The 23,758-nt window shown below is 53.9% G+C and overlaps 1 protein-coding gene across 3 annotated transcripts; it reads left to right on the top strand.

Moving 5' to 3' along the window:
• The first annotated feature begins 381 nt into the window (after positions 1–381).
• SLC66A2 (solute carrier family 66 member 2) lies at positions 382–22,066 on the top strand. 3 transcript variants are annotated; one of them, XM_016218668.2, is made up of 5 exons: positions 382–599; positions 4,832–4,965; positions 8,772–8,819; positions 14,945–15,161; positions 20,296–22,066. In XM_016218668.2, exons 1-5 carry the CDS (start codon positions 397–399, stop codon positions 20,501–20,503), a joined length of 810 nt encoding a protein of 269 aa, XP_016074154.2. In that variant the 5' UTR covers positions 382–396; the 3' UTR covers positions 20,504–22,066. The 3 variants fall into 3 exon arrangements, with proteins under 3 accessions (XP_016074154.2, XP_016074156.2, XP_016074157.1); XM_016218670.2 differs by lacking the exon at positions 8,772–8,819; XM_016218671.2 differs by lacking the exons at positions 8,772–8,819; positions 14,945–15,161 and having other exon boundaries at positions 20,296–20,446.
• Positions 22,067–23,758: the final 1,692 nt, after the last annotated feature.

The raw sequence follows: 23,758 nt of genomic DNA, 5'->3' as shown, positions 1-23,758 counted from the left end.
GGGCCCGCGCGGAATCCGCGGGGCGCGTGGGCGCGGGGCGCGGGGCGCGCGTCACTGGACCGGTCGCCAGGACCGAGTTCCCCGGACCGACTCCGCCATCCCCAGGGCCGCGCGTCCGCGCCCTGACCCCCAGCGACGCCGCTGCGCGCGCCCAGGGCGCACCGACCGCGCGTGTCCGGGGGGGTCGCGCCCCAGCCGGGAGCCCCGCGCGCCTCGCGGTGTCCAGCGGAGCGCCGCCTCCCTGCTGGAGGCCCCGGCCCCAGCTCTCCACGTCTCTCTCGCCAGGCTCGGGTGGCGGCCATGTGGGGCTGACAGCGCGCGTTCCAGGAGCCCGTGGAAGCGGAGGGGCTCGGCCGGGTGGGCGCCAGCCCGCTGGCCGGGGCACAGGTGTCCGCGATGGACGCGCAGGGCTTGGATTGGCTTCTGGTCCCGCTGCAGCAGCTGGTTTCCTGGGGGGCGGCGGGGGCCATTGTCTTCGGCGGGGTGGTGCCCTACATCCCGCAGTACCGGGACATCCGGAGGACGCAGAACGCCGAGGGCTTCTCCACCTACGTGTGCCTGGTGCTCCTGATGGCCAACATTTTGCGGATACTCTTCTGGTACGTCAGGGCCCTGTTGCTGTGGGCTCCCAGAGAATGGCTTCCCCATTTTGGGGTTTTCGAGCGAGCCCCGGGGGTGGAGATGTCTGTACTTCTGAGAAGGAGCTGATGACACGGGTGAGATTATTTCCCAGAGAAAATGGTGGGATCCAGTGGAGAACCTCTCTGTCCCCACTCGTGGCACTCAGGTGTCTGTCAGACGCTGCCCCCCAGGATGGGGTCCCTGACGCAGGGCATTTGCAGGACGACCAGGGGAGAGAAAACAACTGAGTAGATGAATGTGAGGAACAAAGCGCAGTGGCCAGTAGGCAGGACATTCCGCTGGCCAGTGGAGCCCCTCAGGAGGGCAGCTAGCCCGTCAGGCGGCGCTGGGGGCGGCGGGAGGGGCCCCTTCAGCTTCCCCGCGCCCGGTTTGTTTATTTTTTATAGGAAGCCCACTTTCTGGGTACTTAAAAGACTGCTGCTTCCTTCCTCCCAGCCCAGCTTCCTCCTTTTATCGTTTGCATTCCAGTGAGGAACTTGAAATGAATTTTAACAGTTGCTGAAGCCAGACGTGGTTGGGAGGGTGAATGTTCAGAGGAAATGAGACAAGGTCTCAGCTCATCCTGAGGCCTCCAGACCTGGAACTTCCCTTCCATGGGGTGGTCCCAGACCCCTCAGGAAGCTTGCTGAGGGGAGTCCTGGTGCCCAGGCGGGAGAAGGCCTTCAGGCTCCCTCTTGTGACTTTTGGTCACTGTTTAAGTGATGCATTTTTGCTGATTGGTTTTAAGTCAATCTTATTGAGGTATGATTTTCATTAAATAAAATCACCTGTTTCACATGGATAGTTTGATGAGTTCTGAGGAACACTCCTCCCCCCACCCCGTAATCACCATCATAGTCAAGATATGAATTTCCCAAGCCCAGAAGTTCTGTCTGCTCTGTGCATCTGTCCATCCCAGGCCTCAGTCCACCCTGATTCCCTTCCCCTGGGTGTTAGTTTTGCTGCTGTTGGGGGTTTTTTAAAGGTGAACTGGTGAATCAGTCACACGAGGAGCCCACTTTCCGGGGAGGGGTAAGCGGGGTTTATTTTGTTTAGCACAAGTTGAAACAGAGTTTTGAAGATTTCTCCTTTCCCTTTGGCTGAGGGTCCTGCGAGGCGAAACACCTTGCTTCCCTTGCTAAAATGGCCTGAAGTCTAAGCTTGAACAGGAGCAGGTGAAATGTATTGTCTGACACTGTTGTTGACTGAAGACATTGGACGGGGTGTTGGGAGCCGCGCCCAGGCCCTGTGTCGGGTGGGAGCTGCGTGCCCTTTATTGTGGGATTAGTTCTCTCCAACAGTGGCGGGAACTCCTGGGGTTGGATTACCTTATGGGAAAACAGTTCCATTTAGAGTGCTTTCCCCTTGTTATGCTTGTCATTCTAAACTGCAAAAGGAAAATAGAATTTCTAATCTATATCTTAGTACCTGGTTTGGAGAAGTCAGAAGTTAAACCATCTTCTCATCAGTGCCTCTGGATTTAACTGGCATTTGATGCTTTTGGACCCCATGCTCTCTCTCCACTGCAGGGCCTGAGCCTTTGAGAAAGTCTTGAGCTCTCTCCTAATGCAGCACAGGGCAGCCTTTGTGGGATTCTAACCTGGGTCCACTGGCAAGTCTATTTCTGCACATTGATTGGTCCTTTTGCCATAGAGTCAGCATTCTGAACTGTTCTGGGTCACTTCAGGGAACCTGGGTCACTGGCTACCATGTGAGCACACAGAGCTGCCTTTAGCTAGCATTCCGGACAGCTTCGGAAATGTGTGGGGTGAAGGGAGGGCTGGCAGAGGTGCTGGTCCCTACTTGAGGACAGAGTACACTGGCCTGGGGGTGCACTTTCCTTCATTTTACAACAGCAGAAGGGCAGACCTCCATTTACAACTTGTCCTGATGTGCACATCTCTCCCCACCTGGTGCTGAGACCCCTCTGCTCTGAGGGCAAAACAGATGCTCTCTTATATCCTCTCACCCCATGTCTCTCCAGGATTCATGGGTGAGCAGTCCATTTGATCTAGATTTTTTTTAGGGTTTCCCATGTGCCAGACACTGGGCTAGATGCTTCGGTTTACACTTTAGTGAAAGCACTGTGTAGAGTTTACTGTATACACATAGATTGTGGGTGATGGGAAGTGAGAACACAGGTCAGGGGCTGTGACAGGCTCCAGGAGAGGCGGAAACTGGGACCACACCAGAACAGTGCTACAGTTAGGATCACTGGAGAGCACATTTCCCAAAGCTGATTGGGACCGCAGTCCTCAGAGCTCCAGTCCTACTGGGAAGCCCTGTGAGAGATTTGTGGTGCCAGGTTATGAGTGGCTCTGCAGGAGGGGCTGACCACACTATGCAAACCCAGGTTTCTGAAACTTGGGGAACGCTTGCCTATGCTCTGATTTCTTACCAACCTTTTGTAAAACTAGCATTCAGCAGATCATACTCCATAAAATGCTAATGTACAGGATTTGGCCTTTGTGGTATTAGAAGCTGGGACAAGAGCTAAGTGATACCTCATACCTAATATTTTCAGGCTTGTGATTTTGTAGAAATGAAGGGGAGGGAGGGGGCCAGGGTGCATAGATGGTGCTGCAGAGCCTCATGCATTCATGGAGGTAATTCCAAGCCCCATCCCTATTGGATGAAAACACTGTATCAGAGATGCAGTAACATTGTTTTGAAAATGCAGCAACACTGTATGGGAGGTCTGGTAACACTGTACTGAAGATTTAGTAACATTGTATCAGAGATGTGGTAACATTCTGCTACTAATGATCATGACACTCAGGCCGCAGAGAGAAGTGGAAACAAAACTTCTTTTCCACTTGAGATTTTTTTCTGTTACTTTGAAAGGTAGAGGGGGTGTCCCCTATAGAAACTTTTGCTTCAGCTTGGTAGAACATTGCACGTCCTCTGCAATGTGTATTTTCCTAGGGGTGAGACAGTTATGCTGCAACCAGGGGAGAACTTGCTTCGACTGGCTTCTCTGTAACAGAAGAGGCTGTGCCAACCACATTCTCGGACAGGAGAGGAAGTGCTGTCATGACATACCTGCCAGCACAGACTATTTAAGGAAGAAAAAAAGTTTAATTTCATAAGTAAAAAATGGTATCTTTCTATTTTATTTAGCTTTAAAAAATTATTAATGATGTTGAACTTTGTTTCATATTTATTTTGTTCCCTGTGTATTGTTCGTGGAAAGTTGTGCTTTTTGAAGTTTTGTGTCTTTCTCAGCCAGCCTTCATCCTAAAATCAATTAAGCACTCACCTGTGCTCCCTGTCACTCATGTTAAATGATATTATTTTTACTGTGAACATCAAGTTTGTCTAGATTTGATTCTTGGTGTATTGTGTAAGGAAAAGCGTGAACTTGATATTTTCCCCACCGTTGCTCTAGTTACTTATTGTTTCTGTTGAACATCTAGAAAACGAAACTGGCCTTTTCCACATCATGGCCCAAATTGCTCACTGTCAGCCTTATAGCTGGGAATGACCTTGGTGGGAGGGTTCCCTAATCTGACTTATTTTATTTTGATGCCGGCTGCTCGCCTGACATGGAACCTTCACTGTCCCTCCTATTACCTTCACCTATGGGTGAGTTGACCCCCTGGATCAACTAGGTAGCCAGTAGGGTCCAGTTCTTAGAAATGACTAGAAATGTTCTCAAACAGCCTTAGGGGTTGTACCTGCAATTTATAGAAAAGACAGCTTGAGGTCATGGGTCCAGGGGACCAGAGGAACTGGGAGCTGTGGTAAGCAGGAGCCAGCCCCTGGCAGACCCCCCACCCATGTCTGTGCTTCTGGCTGAGAAAGCCCCGGGCACTACCCCTCTTTCCGCAGCATCTTCTCCTCACTCAGGCCTGGCTCAGCAGCCTTGCTTGTCCCACCCTGTCAGTGGGGTTGAGGGGGTGGTATCCTGCTATGCCAGATGCCTCAGGTGCTCTGCATCGAGCTCCATTCCACTGTGGAGCCTAGAGCCTGGCAGTCACAGCCACAGCCACAGCCACGGTGGATGTGGCTGTCCCGCCTGGTCAGCCCTGGGCCCAGAGTGCAGATGAGGCCCCTGGTGAGGGCAGCCCCTGGTGTGGATGCCCCTGGTGTGGTGTCCTCCTAGTGTGGGCACCCCCTGGTATGGATGGGTGTCCTCTGGCATGGATGGCCGCTGGCGTGGGTGACCCCTGGCTTGGCGCCCCCCCTGATGCTGTGGTCTTGCCTCCAGGTTCGGGAGGCACTTCGAGTCCCCGCTGCTCTGGCAGAGTGTCGTCATGATCGTGACCATGCTGCTGATGCTGAAGCTGTGCACCGAAGTCCGTGTGGCCAATGAGCTCAATGTCAAGCGCCGGTTCTTCACAGGTGGGTGACTGGCAACTCTGGGATAAAGCCACTAAAACAACAAAGCTTGTCTTGTCTGGGGTGGAATGAGAGCCCCTCAGCCCAGCATCACTGCCAGGCACTGTTACCTGTGACTGATGTTCGTGTTTTCAGTCCAAGACATGACTTAAACATTTTATAGTGTGAAACAATCCAAGATAACAGCTTCTTCCCTGGATCTGGGTGAGCTATACCTGATCCTAATGTTTTATTTCTCACTGGGATCTTGCCTGCAGTCAGAGTCTGAGTCTGACAGGAGTCACCGTCAGCTGAGCTTCTTCTCTCTGACTGGACCAGGTCAGGACATTGGTGAAAAGGCAGTTTTATCTTTGGCTTTCTGTGAGGCTTGTACATAAAACTGGTTTCTCGTAGCCGAGTTCACTGGTCCTTTCTCACATGCTTCGTGAAAAATGCTCCCAAAACCGGGACTTCGTGGGTGCAGGTGGGGCCCCTGCCACCTGGGTGTGTGGACTTGGGCGGTAGGAACTACAGGCCCAGCCCACGCTGCCACTGGTCTCTTTTTGGCTCGCGGACTAGAGAGGCTTCTTCTGTCTCTGCCTTTTCCCCTGGAGACGCACCTTCTGAGCTGGCCTCCGCGTGAACAGCAGGCGGTGGGCTTCTCGTGCGCAGGAGGGTCAATGCCTTGCTTCTGGTTTTTCTAATTATTAGATGACGACAGCTGTCACTTTGACTTTGTGTGCAGCTGTGTTTGTGTTTAGTCCCAGATGTTGCTTAGAGAAGCATTTTCTCAGAGTGTTGTTTGGGACGCCTGCGGACGTGAGGTCGCGTCTGTGCTTTGTCCCTGAGGCTCATCTCCCCTTCGACCCCTCCCCTGTGTGTCTCCTGTCTTTGGAGTGAGAGAAACGTTTGCTCATTTCCATCTTGGTGGAAAGTAGGTCAGCCTCCCGCTCTGAAGCGTGGCCTGGACCAATCAATGTCACTTAAAGTCTGAGGCGACCACCCTGTTCCTGGCTGCTGTGTTCTTTCTCCCCGTGGACGCCATTCTCTCCTCAGCCGATCTGTCCCCAAGCCCTTGTCATAACTTGGGAATCACCCCTAGCTGGTGCTGACTGTGTTGCTGTGAGCAGGACCCTCACGAGGACACGCACCGGGCTCTGAATCTCTCTGGGACAAAGGCGTTTTGCTCCCACGGCTCCTGCCCCTTCTCACTGTGATCTGTGCCCTTTGGAACCTCGTCTTTACTTTGGCACGGACCTCTTGGCCGACTGCACTGGGGCAGAGTGGGGGGTGTCTCAGTGCCTCCCATCCTCACCAGGAGAGAGGAGAGGCCACTGGGAGGGCTCTGTGCGCCTCTGTCTCTGGCTGTGAAACCCAAGAGCAGGTTTGTGACCTTGTCTGAAGGAGCGTGAAATCTAGGCTGCCAGATAGAGCACTTGTGGGTGCCTCCAGGCCACGTGGCATTTGAGATTTGCCTTTGAGTGACCTTGCTGAGATGCAGGAGTGCCTCCTCAGCCATCCACGCTCCCCATCCCTCGGGCTTTGCCAGCAGGTCTTCAGGTTGGCACAGGTGAGGGCAGTGGGCACCGTGAGCAGGACGATGTCCCTCCTCAGGGGACCTCCCTTAGGAGAGGGTTCTTGATGAGGTGAGTGGGATGGTGGACATCTGATCATTTCTCTCCGTTTCCAGTGTTCTAGGTAAATTCTTCCAAAAGCAGTATTTCTATTCTGTTATCTGGATTTGAGTTAAAATAGTGAATCTCAGTTTTCAGGGGCAGGGCTGGAGTCTGAACAGTAACAAGTGACCTCCTCTGGTGAGCAGATGGGAACCTGCGATGTGTCACCTCTGTGGCCAAGGGGCTTTGCAGATGTCATCAAGGTGGGGCCTCGAGTGGGATTCTCTGGGTTATCGAGTGGGCTGGATGGTGTCACGGGGCCCTGAGAGTGAGAGAGGAAAGGGGAAGGCCTGGTGGAGATGGACAGACGGACAGAGGACTTGACTCTTGCTGGCTTTAAAGGTAGGGGAGGGGCGTGTTCTCCATGGGACTGGCCTTCATCTTGCAGCCAGTAGGGACAGGAGCCCAGTCCTCCAGCCATGAGGAACCACATTTTGCCAGCAAGTTGAATGAGTGGCACCGGGTTCTCAGGAATCTGCCATCTGGGCAGAGCCTGGCAGGGATGGCCGTGGTATTCTCCCTCCCCCTCCCCCTCCTCCCCCTCCTCCCCCTCCTCCCTCTCCTCCCTCTCCTCTCCCTCTCTCCTCCCCCTCCCCCTCCCCCTCTTCCTCCCCCTCTCCCTCCCCCTCTCCCTCTCCCTCATTCACCCCTTGCTCACATGCCCGAGGTTGGTGCTGGCCTTCACTGGGACATCAGTGGGTTCTCTCCTGGAACATCCACACATGGCCTCTTCATGTGGCCTGGGCATCCACACAACATGGCCCAGATTTCAAGGGGCTTGTTTGAGAGAACTGGGTGGATACTGCGTCATTTTAAAGATTTAGTCTTGGAAATCATGCAGCTTCCCTTCTGCAAGGGTGTGGCCACACGCCCCCCACAATCCTAGGGGGAGCGGTGAGGTCGGTGGAGAATGTGGGCCTGGCCTGGAGTGTGTTTGGGGCAGATCTGTGGAAGGACAGTGTTGTTGAGAACATGTCTAACGTCTGTCTCCTCCAGTCCCACACAAAAAGGTTTTTCTAAAACACAGGTCAGATCGTGTTGCTTTCCAGCCGGGAAACCTTAGGTAGCAGGGAGGGGTCCGAGGCGGCTGGGCCTCTTCCCACCCTGAACCTCGCGCTCCTCGGGCCCGGGTACCTGCCATGTGACCCTCGCAGGCCTCCGCTGCTGCACCCTGCTGTTCAGCATGCGGAGCTTGTCAGCTTCGGCTGATCTGGCCTGGACGTGAGAAAGAAAAAGGCTGTTTGCGTCTGAGCTTCACAGGAGCTAAGTTGAGTTCTCGCCTGCAGCTCCCTTCTCCCCCCCCCCCCATCTGGGACCTTTATCTTTAGACAGGGTGCCAATGAAAGGTGAAATTGGTCTAAATAAAAAAAAGCTGGTCTGGTGTTTGCTTTTAGCTGTTCACTTGCCAATTTCCATTTTTAGGTGAGTCCACTGCCTGGGGCAGATGACACAACCTTTGATCCCACCTCTGCTTTGTGATCAGAGCGGCTCACTGGAGCCTCACTCTTCTGTTTCACCACCTCCCACCTGCAGGGACCCCACCTGCAGGCTCTGTGCCAGCCGTGTCTGCCAGGGTCTTGGGCTGCTGTCCTGGGCAGTGCAGTCAGGAGGTCTCAGCTGGGGTGGGCTGCTGGTGGGTGAGGGACGGGAGCAGGGCGCCTTGGAATTCAATCATCACCCCTGACAGGCGCTGCTGGGCTGGGCCACCTTGGTGGGATGCAGCACTGTCTCCCCGTTTCTCACCCTCATGTATTGAACCAGCTGGGGGGGAGTGTCCTCTGGAAACAGCTTGACCAAGCAGCCCTGGGGCTGAGTGGCAGCCAGCCCTGCACACAGACCAGCGTCCGGGGGAGCAGAAGCAGACTCTGGTGACAGCAGATGCCACCTCTGACCTTAGCAGTCAGATGAAGATGTGGTGGCTTCTCATTTTTGGCCCCCAATTTCCTCCCTGTATTCTAAGCACTTATTTGGAAAGGGGGCAGGTTTGGAGAAATAGAGTTTAAAGGTGGGTTTCCTGATGCAGACACCAGAGTCTGTGGTCTTCCTGTCCCGACCGTTTTTTAAAAAGAAATGCAGAAGGGCTGAGTCACGCTGCTCATCTGTGTTAAATCGTCTGTTTTGTCTTCCTTTCTGTCTCTCTAAATGTGGCTGCAGGTAATGAGGATGGGGAAGTCAGAGCCCCTCCCCGGCGCCCGTGTCTGGGTAGGTACCACCCCGCATGAGGCCGCCCGCTCGTGCTTCATCTCGCGGCTGCTTTGTCCCCCTGTCACCCCATCACCCGCGTTGCACCCTGACCATGCATGCGGCTCATTCTGCCCAGTGTGGCCACAGCTCCCGCCGACTAACCCGCCGTCACTGCTGTTCCCAAGCATGAAGGAGTCCCCAGGCGCCTGCCCGTTTCTGCGAGTGGGTCTTAGAGAAGGAAGGAAGCAAGGAGATGATCTGGGTACAAGTTCTGGAATTCTTACGTTAAATTTATTCTCAATATTTAATTCTCTGATGCTACGGGTTTGTTTTCTTGACCTCATTTGGGATTGATTGTTACTGTGTAGAAATAAAATTTACCTTTGCACAGTGACCTTGTATCCTGCCACTTTGATGAAATTGCTTGTTAGGTGTCATAGCTTTTCAGTGGACACTTGAGGATTTTCTATATACGAGGTCGTATCATCTGCTAGTATAGGGTGGCCCCAAAAAACGTGTACATACTTCGAATGACTGCAGAGTCAGTGTTTATTAACATACAGTTCATTTTCAAGATTGAGTGAGTTACCAGCTATCAAAGTGTGTTTATGTTTTTTGGGACACCCTGTGCTTTTCATTTTCCATTCCAGTCTGGCTGCTTTTCATTTCCTTTCCTTGCCGAGTGGCCCTGGCCAGCGGTGATGGGGGGGGGGGGGGGGCAGGCTTGTCTCGTACCTGGCCGTCGTGAGAAGGCGGTTGCTCTTTCTCCATTGAGCAGGACAGATTTTACACAGATGCCTTTTTTTAGGCTAAGCAAACACCCTCTGCACTGAGTTTGTTGAGTGTTTTTGTCATAAAAGGGTGTTGACGTTTGTCAAATGCTTCCTGTGTCTGTTGAGATGACCACGTGATTTTCCCCTTTATTTCATTATTATTCTGTGTAACATTGATTAATTTTTGTATGTTTTACCAACCTTGCAGTTTTGGGATAAATCCCACCAGATCAAGATGCATAATCCTTTTTATAAATTGCTAGACTCTGTTTGCTAGTAACGTGCTGAGGACTTTTGTGCCGTGTTCATAAGAGACAATGGTCTCTGTTCCCGTGGGATGACAGGTTTTAGTAGCGGGACGGCACTGGTCATGCTGTAAGCGGGGAGTGGTTCGCATTCCCTCCACTCCTATTTTTTTTGAAGAATTTGTGAAAGATTTGTATCAATTCTTTATTAATTTAAAAATTTTAAATTGACATACGTACAGCATTGTGTAAATTTAAGGTTACATGTTAATTTTGTTCATTTATGCGTCGCATTGTGATTGTCATCGAGTTGCATAATTTCTTTTTGTGGTTGGAACACTTTTAGTGTCTAAGCGAGCTTGATGGTTATAATGCAGTGTTGCTGGCTGTGTTTCCTGCACTGTACATTGTATCTCCCGGGCTTGTTTACTGCTCTTTGCAAGTTTATCAGTTCTTTAAATGTTTGGTGGATGTGCCCAATGAAGCCTCCTGGGCCTGGGCTTTTCTTCGTGGGAAGCATTTAAATTACTAATGCAGCCTCTTTCCTTATTATCTGTCTATTCAGTATTTCAATTTCTTCCCAAGTTAATGTTTATAGTTTTTTCTTGGAATTTGTCCGTTTAACCTAAGTTACCTAACTTGTTGGGTTACAGTTGTTCTTAGTGTTCCCTTGTAATTCTTTTTATTTCTGTGAGGTTGGCCGTGATGGTCCCTCTCGCTGTTACTTTAGTAATTGGAGTCTCCTCTCGCTCTCCTTTTTCTTTCGGTCATTCTAGATACATATTTGTCAATTTTACTGAGTTTTTTCCAAAGAACCAGCTTTATTGTTGTTGATCTTCTCTGTTGGTTTTCTGTTCTGACTCGACGCTGATGACAGCAAATGCTTAGTGTCTGTTTCCTGAAATCAGGGACTTGCACTCCGTAACCACACTGAATGCCGACCGGAGCAGCTGACCCGTGGCCGCCGTGACCCCAGCAGGTGTTGTCTCCTCCTGTGTAGGGAAGGGTCTGGCCAGACCTGCCCTTGCACTTCCTTGTTTTCAGCAGTAGGGCCCTGACCCAGGCTTCCAAGGGTCAATTCCAGGCCAGTGGTCCTGGGTTCCTGGGCCGCTTTCCGTTCCCAGCGCCTCTGCCAGGGGGTCCTGGGTGCGGCCTCCAGCTCCCACCTCTGGGAGGTTACTCCTCCTGGGAAGCACTGTTCCTGGGCAGCACTTTGAAAGGATGTACAGCCCTGTTCTCCTCAGGTTTTTGCGACATTCCCCTGTTCAGTGTTAGCAGCAAGGACGTCTGGTTGGCTTGCAGGTGGGTCTCCGTGTCCTGCCACCTCGAAAAGGTACAGACATCTGGAGCAGCCACTGCCTGGCCCAGGACACTGCCCCTTCCCCTGGGAGGAGGCATGATGGCAGCTTGGGAGGCCAGGATAGTGACCAGGATGGAGCCTGGGGCCTGCCAGGTGGGAGGTGACTTGTGTGGCTAAGGCCACGTGGAGGGCAGGGCCAGTGCCAGTAGGTCCCCAGGTCTCACTGGGTTTGGTTACATTCTCCGTAAACTGGTGCTGATGCAGGTGCCTCGCTGTGGGACCGAGAGAGTTGGTGACCATCTCACCCCAGCGAAACATCACTGTTACCAATGGAGCTGCAGCTGGGGGAGTCCAGCCCTGGGGTGGGAAAGAGACTGAGGTGGCCCCAGTCTCGTGGACTTTGTTTTTAAATATAGCTGACGTCGACCACTCAGTATGTACATTTTAGGCACTGTTTTGTCTTCTATTTGAAATTGCCAATTCATTTCTTGCATGAGAGGACTGTGATTTTCCCTGCTTTGTGGTTGAGGAAACTGAGGCACAGAGAGGTTGGGTCATAGGCAGGCAGCCGCACAGCAGTAAATGGTCAGCTGGGGCCCCAGAGCCTGGTTAATGCCAGCCTGTGACTCACTGTCCACCCTCGAGAGCCCTGCCACTTCCTTGGGATGGGCTCTCACCATGGGCACAGACCGTGCCCCCTACTCTGCCTGGACGGCAATACTGCCTGGCTGCTCTGCCAACTGTGCCCCTTCCCGGCTCCATCAGGGACCCAAGGGGGTGGCTGTGCCTCCTGTCGTCCTGGTCGACCCCTCACTGGCGCCAGGGCCGGGCCTGACCAGGGAGCATTGTCTCCTCCCCTGCTGCACACAGAACCTGGCAGCATGAAGCTTGTGGCCTGCACGTGGAGCGAGGAGGCAGGCGGGGCCACCAGCCTGCAGGTGGGGCACGTGGCTTCCCACGAGGGAGGGAGGCTCCCACCTCTGCTGCCACAGTGGCTTTTCCTGAAGCTGCAGCGTTGTTTGTGCATCTGCCACAGCCTGGGAAACACCAGGGATTTCCCTCAGGGCAACAGGGCGGGTGGGGATGTATTTACAGGCCCTGAAATTCTGGATGACCTGGGCAGAACCCTGGCTAGGCCAGCCGGCACCTTATTAATTCTGGACAGCACCAGAATTACCCTGTGGAAGTGCAGTGCCAGCCAGGAAGCTGGCCATGTGCGCAGTTTCCCGACAGCATGTTAGAAAACTGGAAAGAAACGGTGAAATTATTGTTAATCTGCTTTTCACCAAAACATGTTAACGTGATCCTGTAACCACTCTAACAATTATTAACAGGGTATTTTCTGTTCTATTTCTGCATCAGGTCTTTGAGGTCAGGGGTGTGTTCTGCACTCAGAGCATGTGTGCCAAGTGCCTTGTTCAGCTCTCAGTGCCCCTCATGGGTCAGCCCCCCTGCAGCCCTGCAAGCTGAGTCCCCGAGCGAGGGGGCGGCAGGCGGCTGTCAGAGGCACGTCTGAACCAGGTCTCGGGGTTTGGACTCATGTGGTTTTCCCTAGTTCCTGACAGGGACACTTTGCCTGGCTGTTGCTTTGGATGGTGATTTTTCAGGTCTCCAGGGTCCCTTCCCCTGCTGGCCCCACCTTTTTCTCAGTGTAGTTAATTTCTGCAGCTGTGGTGACCCTTTGCCAAGACCGCCAGTGTCCTCTTGCTGCGGTCGCTGAGCTGCCTCATTAGGAGGTTCACCCGTCTCTCCTTGTTGGTTTGAACACACAGAAGAAGGGAATGTGGGAATCCTTTGCAGTTGCCAGCTGCCTAGAAGGGGTGAGTTACTTGGGGTCTGCGGTCCCGGGCGTCATGAGGGCCCTGACCCCTGCAAGTGTGATGTGGCTCCCTCCTCCCTGTCCCTGACACTCTGACCTTTCCAATCCCCACTTCCCTCCTGTGTGTTCCATTGGGATTCCCCAGAGAAGTGGACATGGGTTAATTTTGCTGCTCGCACCTCACCACCTGGAATTCCCCATGGTTTTTATTGGGGTCTGGAGGTAGCTCCCATGGGTGGCTTGCATGGCGGGCGGGTGTGTAGGTTTGGGTGGGTGTGGGAGCCCCCGGGGCCTGGGAGCTGAGCTCGCCTCTGGATGGGTGGGTCCAGGCTCTCAAGGCTGACAAGTTTTTGTAGCGAGCTCCCCCCCTCCCCAGACACACAGACAAGGTGTGGGCTCCAGGAGGCGGCCAGCTCCTGCTCTGGCACAGGGTTTCCTCTTTCCTCTTATCTCACGTCCCAGCTGTGAGCGTCACAGCCACCACCCGAGGCATGAGGTCGCTGTGGCAGTTATGGGCGGCCCTCCTGGAACCCGGCCCTCTCCTCCTCCCTGGGGTGTGACCCTGGTTAAGGAGGAGCTGCTGGCCATGTGGCTACCGGCTGTCCTGCCCTAATTATTGGTCCCAATCCTGAGAGGCAGCTTTGTGCCATGGACCATGGTGTGCAAGCCCCTCCCTGGGTGGCCTTTCAGGACAGTCTCAGCATTTACAACTTCCCCCTGGTTCCGGGCGTCTGGGGGCCAACTGGGCTGGGAGGGCACAGGACCTTGGGGTCCATAGGCAGCTTCTGTGAGAGGAGAGTGAGCCCTCCGCACTCTCGGTGTCTCTAGGGGTACGTGGGGTCTTGTGAGAACAAGGACACCTGAGGGTGGGGTATGTGGAGGCCTCATGGCTGTTCGTGTGGTTGCCACGGGGTTCACGCCACTGTCTCCAGCAGGTTTTTACCGTTGCCATGGCCACCGAGAGCTGCCACTGTTGGGGAACCACCCTCCTAGTCAGTGACAAGGGGCTGGACCAGTGGAGGGGTGTCCTCTTGCTGCTTTGGGAACTGGAAGGACTTCACCTGAACTGACAGGCACAGGCCACACGGGGGTGCTGGCGGGCTGCCTGGTATGGAGCCCAGGGTTGCATAACCTGTCTATCAGTGGTGGGCACCTCAGTCCTAACGATGAGCCCCTGGAAACCACCTGTGAAGCCAGGGGCTCCTGCTGGACGGGGCTTTCTTGTGCTCCCATTGGAGCAGCCGGGGCTCTGTTGCTCTGTCAGGTCGGGTGGAGACACCCGATGGCTCAGCTAGGGAGGCGGGGCCCCGCGCTCAGGAAGGAATGATCCCCAGATGTGCCCCTTTCCCATCCCATCCTGGGTCTCAGCCCTCAAGGGACATCTGGTCGGACCAGCCCCACGGTGCGGCCTCTCCTTCCATTTAGAGAAAAGGTGGTCAGTGATGATCCCAGATGGCACCCTGGGGTGTGGAGGCCTATTGCCTGACCTCGAGTCCCCCACTATCCCTCTGTTAAAGGGGCATCCCTACCCTATGGGCATGGGAGCAGCCTACCCAATGCTGGCATGGGGTTAGGGCCCGTGAGGGATTCACCGTGGCCCCCAGGAACCAGGTGTCTCATCCCCAGACCACCTGTGTAGAGAAATGGAGACTCGTGGTTAATCTAAAGCTCGGGGGGGGGGGGGGGGGGGGGAGCGGATGTTCTAACTCAGGAAAGAGATTCCAGAGGTTCTGGAGTGATCCTGCACTGGGCTGGTTGTCAGGGCTGTTTTAGGATGAGTTGAAAGGTTCGGCATCCTTTACGCTGAGCTAATATCTGTATGAAGTCTCCCACCAAGAACACTTGGAGTCTCACAGCTTACATCCCCTTCCTCGCGCTGACCTTGACCTCACCCAGTTCATGTCTCTCTCCTCCCACTACCTTGACTTTGTACCCAGTTCACATCCCTCACCTCACATTGACCTTGACCCGATGTCTAGTTCAGGTCTCTCTCCCTCTCGCCCTAGACTTCGACCCTCACCACTTCTGGCACTGGAGCAGCTTCGCAGACTACCTGCAGTGTGTCCTGGCCTTCACGGGCGTTGCCGGCTACGTCACATACCTGTCCATCGACTCGGCCGTGTACGTGGAGACCCTGGGCTTCCTGGCCGTGCTGACCGAGGCCATGCTGGGCGTGCCGCAGCTGTACCGCAACCACCTCTGCCAGTCCACGGAGGGCATGAGGTGGGTAGGCACGTGGCCCTGTTGCTGTCTCCTTGGCACCAGGTGCACACATGTTCAGTAAGAGTCAAACGGGTACAAATCTGGCTGCTTTACTTTCGATTACATTTGTGGGCAGCCAGTTAGAGAGCAGTTATGTTTGAACACAGCTGTCCATCGATCTCTTGATGCGTGAGCATCGTGCTTGTGTGTGACACGTGGGGAGAAGCCTGTGAGCAGGTAACAGGCCCGGGACCGAGAGCTACCCCTGCGCTGTTAAGCGTGACGCTTCGGCATGGGAGGGAGGTGCTGAGTGGGGGTGGGGGACCGAGGGGAGCAGGCTCTGCTCGCAGTGGCACAGGTGTACAGCTCTGGGTGGGGTGTCACGAGATGCACTCTCAGGATACAAGTCCAGAACATGTTGCATTAAATTTATACCAAAGCATTTCATTTGCTTTTGTGTAATTGTAATTGGTATTGCATTTTAAATTTCAATTTCCGTTTGCTAGTATATAGGAATACAATTAATTTGTATGTTTCTCTTGTATCCAGTCACCCTGCTGAACTAATTTTATTTATTTATTTACTTACTTATTTATTTATTTATTTATTTGTATTTAATTCCTGACTTAAGGACATGCTTGTTGATTTTAGAGAGAGGAACAGGGAGAGACAGAGAGAAACACATTGATATGAGAGAGAAACATCAATCAGTTGTCTCCAGTACACTCCCTCACCGGGGATTGAACCTGCAACCTTTTGCTGTATGAGATGATGCTCCAACCAACTGAGCCACCCAGCCAGGGCCGAGGTCATTCATTTTAGGAATTTTCTTGTGGATCCTGGATTTTCTTTTTTTTTTTTAATATATCTTTATTGATTTCAGAGAGAGGAAGGGAGAGGGAGAGAGAGAGAGACAGAAACATCAATGATGAGAGAGTCATTGATCAAGCCCACAACCCGGGCATGTGCCCTGACCAGGAATCGAACCCGGATCGCCTGGATCCTAGGTCCACCCTCAACCGCTGCACCACGCCTGGCCGGGCTGGATTTTCTATGTAAACAATTATGTATAAATAAGGACATTTTTATATCTTCCTTTCCGGTCTGTGTGCCTTTTATTTCCTTTTCTTGCTTTATTGCACTAACTGGAACATCCAGCCCGTGTTTAATAAGCAGGGATAGTGGGTGAGGTGGTTTTCTGGTCATGAGGAGAAAGCATTCAGTGTTTCACCACTAGGTATAATGTTAGGTATAGAAAATTCTGTTCCTGTTTTTCTGAAAGCTTTTATATTAAATGAGTGTTGAATTTCGTTAAATGCTTTTTCTGCAATGATTTATGTAATCATGTGATTTTTCTTCTTTAGCTGACGGTAGTTACACTGATGATTTTCAAATATCGAACTAGTCTTGTATCCCTGGAATAAAGCTCACTTAGTCATGATGTACAAACAAACAGAAATAAATACGTTGCTGAATTCTACTTGCTAGTACTTCAGGAATTTCTGTATATTCAGTTTTTGTTTTCTTCTTTTGGCTTTGGTATTTAGGTAACACTGTCTTCATAAAATGAATTGGCAAGTCTTCTATTTTCTGGAAGAAATAGTGCAGAACTGGTGTTAATTCTTTTTAAGCATTTACTAGAATTCTCCAATGAAACCATCATGACCTGGATATTTCTTTTTTGGGAGGGTTTAAATTATGGATTTTAATTTTTTTTAAATATGTTTTTATTGATTTCAGAGAGAGGAAGGGAGCAGGAGAGAGAGAAACATGGAGGATGAGAGGGTCATGGATCGGCTGCCGCCTGCACGCCCCCTGCTGGGGATCGAGGAGCCCGCAGCCCGGGCCTGTGCCCTGACCGGGAATCAAACTGGGATCTCCTGGATCCTAGGTCGATGCTCATCTGCTGAGCCACACCGGCCGGGCAGATTCAATTTTTTAAATAGTTATAGGGTTATTCAAATTATGTATTTCATATTGGCTGAGCTGTGGTAGTTTGGGCTAGTTGAGGAACTGGCACATTTAATCTGTGGTCAAGCTGTTTGTCCTGTTCTCTTCCTGTCGGCGTGATGTTTGCAGGGACCCTCCTTTCCCGCTACTGGTCATTTACAGGGGTGGGCAAAAGTAGGCTTACAGTTGTGAGTACGCGAAACACAGAGTTTATTCTTGTATTACTATTTATTAATTATTTGTAGACCTACTTCTGCCCACCCCTGCATATATTCTTTCTTTCTAGAAATTTGTCAATTTTGTTGATTTTTTCAAAGAATCAGCTCCTTGTTCTGTTGATTTTCTGTTTCACATTTCATGAATATTTGCTCTTTATTTAAATTATTAATATAAAACTTTTTCTTTTTCCTAATGTAAGAATTTAATGCTGTAAATACCATCTCAGTGCTGCTTTAGCTGTGTGTGATGTTTTATTTTCATTCATAACAGTGCATATGTTTATTTCAAGACTCCCTTTGACCTGTAGGTCATTTAGAAGTATGTTGTATAATTTCCATGTGTTTAGAGTTCAACAAAAGCCCTGGACCTCTTTAAAAAATAACTTTATTGAGCTATAACTCACCATACAATCTCCCACTTAAAGTGTACAATTTAATGGGTTTTAGTATTTTCTCCCATTCTGAAGATCGTCTTTGCACTTTCTTGATGTCTTCCTTTGCGACACAAAAGGTTTTAACCCGAGCGCCCATTGTCTAACCCAGGGTCATAAAGACCTCCTTTGGGGGGGGGTGTTGGGTGGATTTTCATCTGGATGGGTTGGAAGGAGGGGAAGGCCTAGGCCCTGTGAAATGGGTGAGCTGTGGACTCCTGCAGTGAAGCTGGGGCAGGTGCAGGCGTCTGGACTTCGTCTCCTGGGCACTGGTCTGGGAGGGGCTTTCCTGGCTGCTCAACAGGCCATGGATGAGGCAAGAGGTATTTTAGGAATAGTGATCCAGCAGCCCAGTTGGGAGGCAAAATGCTGGAGCCAAGGGTGAGGTCATGGGCGCCGGGATTAAAATGGTTGGGTGGGTGGAGGAGGGGAGAGTCAGGTGCAGGACTCAGCAGCTGGAGTTGGGGACAGCATGAGGGGAACCAGAGGAGGGCGTGCAGCTCCCAGGTCACCAGCCTGAGCTGGGAGAACACAGCCTGGGGTCTGGGAGGTGGCAGTTTCCCCATCACTCAAACTGGCGCATCTGCAGGATCCTCTGTGTCCTGTGTAGGCATCCCACACCATCGGAACCCTGTGCTGGCTGAACTTCCTCCCTCGGGGCACTTCCTTGGGTAGGACTCTTACTCCCAGGATGAGGCTAGGCCCAGCCACTCGCAATGGCCAAGTTCTGGACTTAGTGTTTGTTAGGACGTCCCTGGCATTCGAAACAGTGATAGGGCCTCTGAGGAGTGCTCGCTCATCCGTCCATCCGTCCATCCATCCACCCACCCACACACCCATCCACCCACCCATCCATTCACCCATTCTACCCACCCACCTACCCATCCACCCATCCATCCACACCATCGCTGAGGGTAAGGGTTACATAGTGCCCGATTCAGAGCGGAATCCATGGCTTGTTCATAGTCCCTCTATTGAACAGATCCTTAGGGACCCCAGCAGGAGGAACTTTGTTAATATCTGACTGGCTGCTGTGCTCCTGTCCTCCCTGAGCCCGCACGCAGGCAGCTGACTGTGGGGCCTCAGCAAGGCTTTTGGCTTCCTGACCTCATGCTGTAGCTGACTGAGGGCAGAGGCCAGGTGAGGCATCTGCGCAGCTAAAACCGTCCCTGCGCGTCAGGCGGAATCCAGCTCCAGTGATGACCTCATGTCTGCACTTGCCCAAGTGAGGAGTGCACCTGTGCGTTGAGGGCCCAGGGGCAGCTGGGCACCAGGAAGGCAGGCACCAGGCAGGCGGCCCCTGGATAGTGACAGGTGGTCCCGGGACCCCTCCAGCTTTGTGCTCTGCCATCTCTGCCCCTCCTGCCCCTTGGGTGTGTCACTAAACCTGTCTGTGCCTCAGTTTCTTCCTCTGCGAAAAGGCAGCCCACCCCATCTTATTTCAGGGCAGCACTCAGCACACCTGTGAGAGTGCTGGTGGTGGGGTGGCTGCCTTTTCCATGGGAGCCTCGATCTAGTTGTCAGCAAACCAGGCCCCAAGCTGCACCTGTCAGATCCCCTTTATGGCCCCTGACTGCCTGACCAGGGCTGCAAGAGGGAGCTGAAAGCCCAGCACTTGCTTCTGTGTACATTGGTGGGATGAGCTCTCCTGCCCCTCCCCCGCAGTGCCCCAGCATCTGCGTGGCCCCAGTGTGACCCCAACTTTGGGAAAGGAGTTATGAGCCGGATTCAGCGGGGGACCTGAGGAGAGATAAATGCAGACGTGTCTTTGGGTTGATGTTTTCCGAGCGCACCTCCCATAATACTGAGTATGGTACCTGTGAGTACAGAAGTCCGCACACCTGCAGATTGTGGAGTGGACTTAACAGAGTGTCTGAGTTGCTAAATGGGGGTTGTTTGCATGGAGGAAAGTCCTGCGATAATAGCTTGAGGTACAGACTGGGTGCAGTGCTGAGTCCTCACTTCAGTGTGGACAAAGCAGATGTGAGGCGGGTGGGCAGCTGCTGGGCAGGTTCCTCCTGGGGTGTCTGATGCTGTAACTTGGATAATTCCATGCACTTCCTGCCGCAGCTGTGGACCAGGTGCAGGCTGTGAGCTCCATCTGCCAGGGTAGAAGAGCTCAGGGTGAGAGGGCCACTCCCTCCTGGCCAGGCTCCTCCTGCAGTTCACAAGGCACAGCCACGCTGGAGCCACAACGTCCAGTGCCAGTCCTGTGGGTCCCTGTGGCCGAGGGCTGCTCTCCCAAAGTTCTCGGGTGGCTGCTTCCCCTGCCAGGCTGGCCCCTAGAGCAGGTGGTGGTCTTCCCTCCCCCCTCTCCCAAGGGGCCCACTCCAGGTGCATCTGCAGCCAGGAGGGACAAACTGAGGTTGTGGGCCTGCCCTGTGTGGCCCAGTCCCTGCCCAAAGGCTGAGGGTCCCAGTTGAAGGGACTTCCTGTCCTGTGCCTGCACATGCGGTGACCTCACAGCAAGGACAGGAGGGTTGGGGAGGGACAGGCTGGGGTCCAGGTTTCCCCTGAACTTGGCATGCCCCCTGACCCTGGCTTTGGTCTCCACAGCATCAAGATGGTACTCATGTGGACAAGTGGCGACACCTTCAAGACGGCCTACTTCCTGCTGAATGGTGCCCCCCTGCAGTTCTCCGTGTGCGGCCTGCTGCAGGTGCTGGTGGACCTGGCCATCCTGGCACAGGCCTACGCATTCTCCCGCCATCCCCCGAAGCCCACCCCCCACACGGTGCACCCTGCCAGTGCCAAGGCCCTCTGAGGGGGCCTGGAGGACAAGGACATGGGACTGCTGGCTGCTGGCACCGGCTGGCCACCTGTCCTCCGCGTGGGCCCCTGGGGTGGTGGACAGGTGGGGGCCCAGACGCCGTGTCTGTGCTCACTCACTGGAGAATGGTGAGGCAGGCATCACCTCACGGGTGGGACTGTGGTTGTTTTCAGGGTGATGGAAAAGCAGGTCTTGCTCCCACTTGCTTTCAGAGCACCTGCAGAAGCTGGGAGATGCTCACAAACCCGGGAACAGGCGGAGCAGGCTAGGCCTGGAGGCTTCTCCATGTCTCAGCCCAGCCAGTGGCCTCAGCCTGGATGCATCCTGTAAACCCAGGCAGGGCTCAGAATGAGAAGCAGCATTCGGAGAGCTTGGGCCCCAGCACGCAGGCCCGTGGTCAGAACGGCCGAGAATGGATGCACTGCTGGGCGACATGCGGCGAGGACACGCAGGGAAGGGTGGGCTGGGCACAGAGCACGTGACCTGGGTCCTGTGTCCACGTGGAAGGGAAGGCACACCAACGCATATGACATATGTCCTGGTCATGTTCCCGGAGTGGCCTTGCCTGGGCCACCTTCAGTGTGGCCGCCTCATGGGACTGGGACTCAGCCTTTGCCCTCGGCTGGGTAGGGGGCCCAGAGGCCCTGTTGCTAATGAGCCTCCTCCCACTGGGGGCAAGGGGATAAGCCCATATCTGTGCCAGCTGGGCACTAGCCAGAGAAACCTCACGGGTGTCTGGACCAGAGCCTGGAGTTCTCCATGATCCTGGAGGGCATGGCAGGGTGTGAGTGGCCCACGTGGGCTCCCTGAAGGCCCAGTGCCGAGCGGGCCGCATGCGGCTTTTTCCCTTTCTCCTGGGAAGTGCGCGCAGTTGCAGCACACAGCCTGTGATGTCCATCTTCCAGGATGGGGACCACTGAGCTGCCCCACACCCCACGCTCTGAGCTCGTGGGCCTGAAGTGACCTTCCAGGGTGGGGGGTGGCCTGGCATGGGCATCCCTGCCCATCATCTCCCATCCACATGGTTCTCATTCACTGCGTGTGGCTGTGGTGGGGCCACTGGTCTGACACTAGTCACCCACATTTGTTTCCCTGTCAGTATTACACGAGCATCTCAGCTGGGCCAGCCCTGCACCAGCTCCCAGACCCCAGAGGCCAAGTGCTCCAGATGCTTACGAGTGGCTCCCGCAGGCAGCGTTTCCCTTCTGCTGGGTGGAGGAGTGGCTCCCTGTGCATTGTCCGTACTGTCTGTGGCCGGCGCTGAAGCTCTCGAGTGTCTGTGGTGGCCAGTGAGAAGTGTTGGAAGCCGTTTCCTCCTCCTGAGTTTTTCTCAAAAACTCCTGAATGTCTGAGTGAGGATCCTGCTTAGTTCTTTGGCCTGTAAGATGCTTTGAAAACATTTATTTTTAAAAATAAAGGGAGATGTCTGTAGCAGTAATTGCCTCTAAATTAAAATATTAGTGACTATAGTGGTGACCGAATGTGCCCGTGTGTGGGGATGCTCAGGGTTCTGTCCATACAGAGATTTTAAATCAATAAACTGCTCAAGGACTGTGACCTCGTGGATGGAGTCGTGTGGGGCTCAGGGCACAGCGAACAATTGTTCCTGTGTGCTTATTTCACCTCAGGGGTCTCCAGGGGAGGTGCAGCCTCAGGCACCAGCCTCTGCCCCTGGGCTGAGTGTCCATGTCCCTTGGGCTGGACTGACACCCCCTCCTGGGGCACAACTCTGGCCCCTATCCTGTGAGCCAGGCTCCCCTGGAACAGACCAGCCCCAGGACAGTGACTGCAGGAACCAGGATAGATGCCTGACCAGCCCAGCTGTGCACACAGGCAGGGCAACAGGTGTCAGGGCAGGTGTTGGGTACACCTGGTCAACCCTGGACGAGTCCATTTCCCCACCTGATATGAGCTGACGTGAGCACCCTTGAGAAAGCAGACAGTGGGAGACGGGCTTCACCTTCCTGTGCTTATGGATCCTTGTCTGAACCCTGGAACGTTTCTTGGTCGCCGGGAAGACCAAGTTGTTTCCCTGGCCCCCTGTCCACCTGACACTGACAGACAACAGGTAGAACCCAGGTGTTCTTGTGCCTGCTAACATGTGGCTGGGAGTGAAGACAACAGGGAACTTGAGGCTCCTTGTAGTGGCCCAGCCTGCCTGCCCCTGCAGAGCCCATACTTAGCATGGACTTGCCACCTGTTCCTACCCTGGTGTCTGTCTCTGGCCAGTCCCCTGGAACACTCAGCCCCATCCTGAGCGGAGCAGGGCCAGTGAGAGGCTAGGGGTACTTGGGACTGGAGTGACACACCGGGCTGTGCGTGCAGGGCCACTGTCCAGGTAAAGGGCCCCACACTCTGCAGGTCCTGACTCCCTGTGACCTCTGGACACCCTTAGCCACTAGCCCCTGTGCTCTGGGGAGGATGCTAGTGGTGCCTGAGAGGAAGCTGTGCAGGAGAGGTGGCACTTTCCTTAGCTGTAGTAGCGATTGCAGGAAAATTCTGCAAGAGGCCCCACCCTGGCCCTGCTCCTGCTCTCCGCCTCCCCCAGCTCTGGTCCCCCCACCAGGGGCCTTGCCAAAAGCTGGGAGGTATGGTGGTGGGTGAGTGCCCTGCATCAGTGGGGCCGAGCGATGCAGGTGCCCCTCCAGTCTGTGGCAGCAACGTCCCAGGTGTCATGGCTCAGCTCATTAACATGAGAAGTGCACAGCACCACAGCTGGCAAGTTCCACTGTCTCTAGAGGAGAGGCTCATACCTCGGTGATGCGACAACACACTTCCAGCAACCGCTCGCCCAGGCCCATCCCCCAGCTCCTCCCTGAACCACCTCAGGGCTGGACCACCAGAACGTGTTCCTAAGATGCCGAGCACCTGGACCCCAGACAGCTGAGAGGGTGGAGGCGTTTAGGGGAGAACTGGGACGAGGTGACCCAGGAAGATCCCTGCGGGATAGGGGGACAGAAGGAGGTGAGAGGTTAGGGCTGGACCCCCAAAGGAACTGGGGGGCTATGAGCAACCATGTGAGACCTGCCTGCCACTTCGCAGGGGTGTGGGCTTTGCAGAGCTGGAAGCATAGGAAAGGCCTTCCTCTCATAGGGCACAGACCACCTGGGTGACATGGCAGGAGCAGGAAGGAGCTGTCCCCCCACCCCTGGGAACTCCTTTCCCAGACTGCTCCTCCAGGACTGTGGCCCACTGTGCTCCCGCGTCCCCCACTGCTCCCAGGCCTTCGGGCTGAAGAGCCAGGAAGGG

Source organism: Miniopterus natalensis, chromosome 7, assembly GCF_054644295.1.
Source record: "Miniopterus natalensis isolate mMinNat1 chromosome 7, mMinNat1.hap1, whole genome shotgun sequence".
NCBI lineage: Eukaryota > Metazoa > Chordata > Mammalia > Chiroptera > Miniopteridae > Miniopterus > Miniopterus natalensis.
The sequence above is the reverse complement of the archived record's forward strand: the minus strand, read 5'-3'. Positions and strand labels throughout refer to the sequence as shown.

Excerpts from the sequence above, each read along its gene's own strand:
- SLC66A2 (XM_016218668.2), top strand. The coding sequence starts at position 397 with ATGGACGCGCAGGGCTTGGATTGGCTTCTGGTCCCGCTGCAGCAGCTG. Across the intron at positions 600-4,831 it reads ATTTTGCGGATACTCTTCTG|GTTCGGGAGGCACTTCGAGT; the intron begins GTACGTCAGGGC and ends TCTTGCCTCCAG. Across the intron at positions 4,966-8,771 it reads CAAGCGCCGGTTCTTCACAG|GTAATGAGGATGGGGAAGTC; the intron begins GTGGGTGACTGG and ends ATGTGGCTGCAG.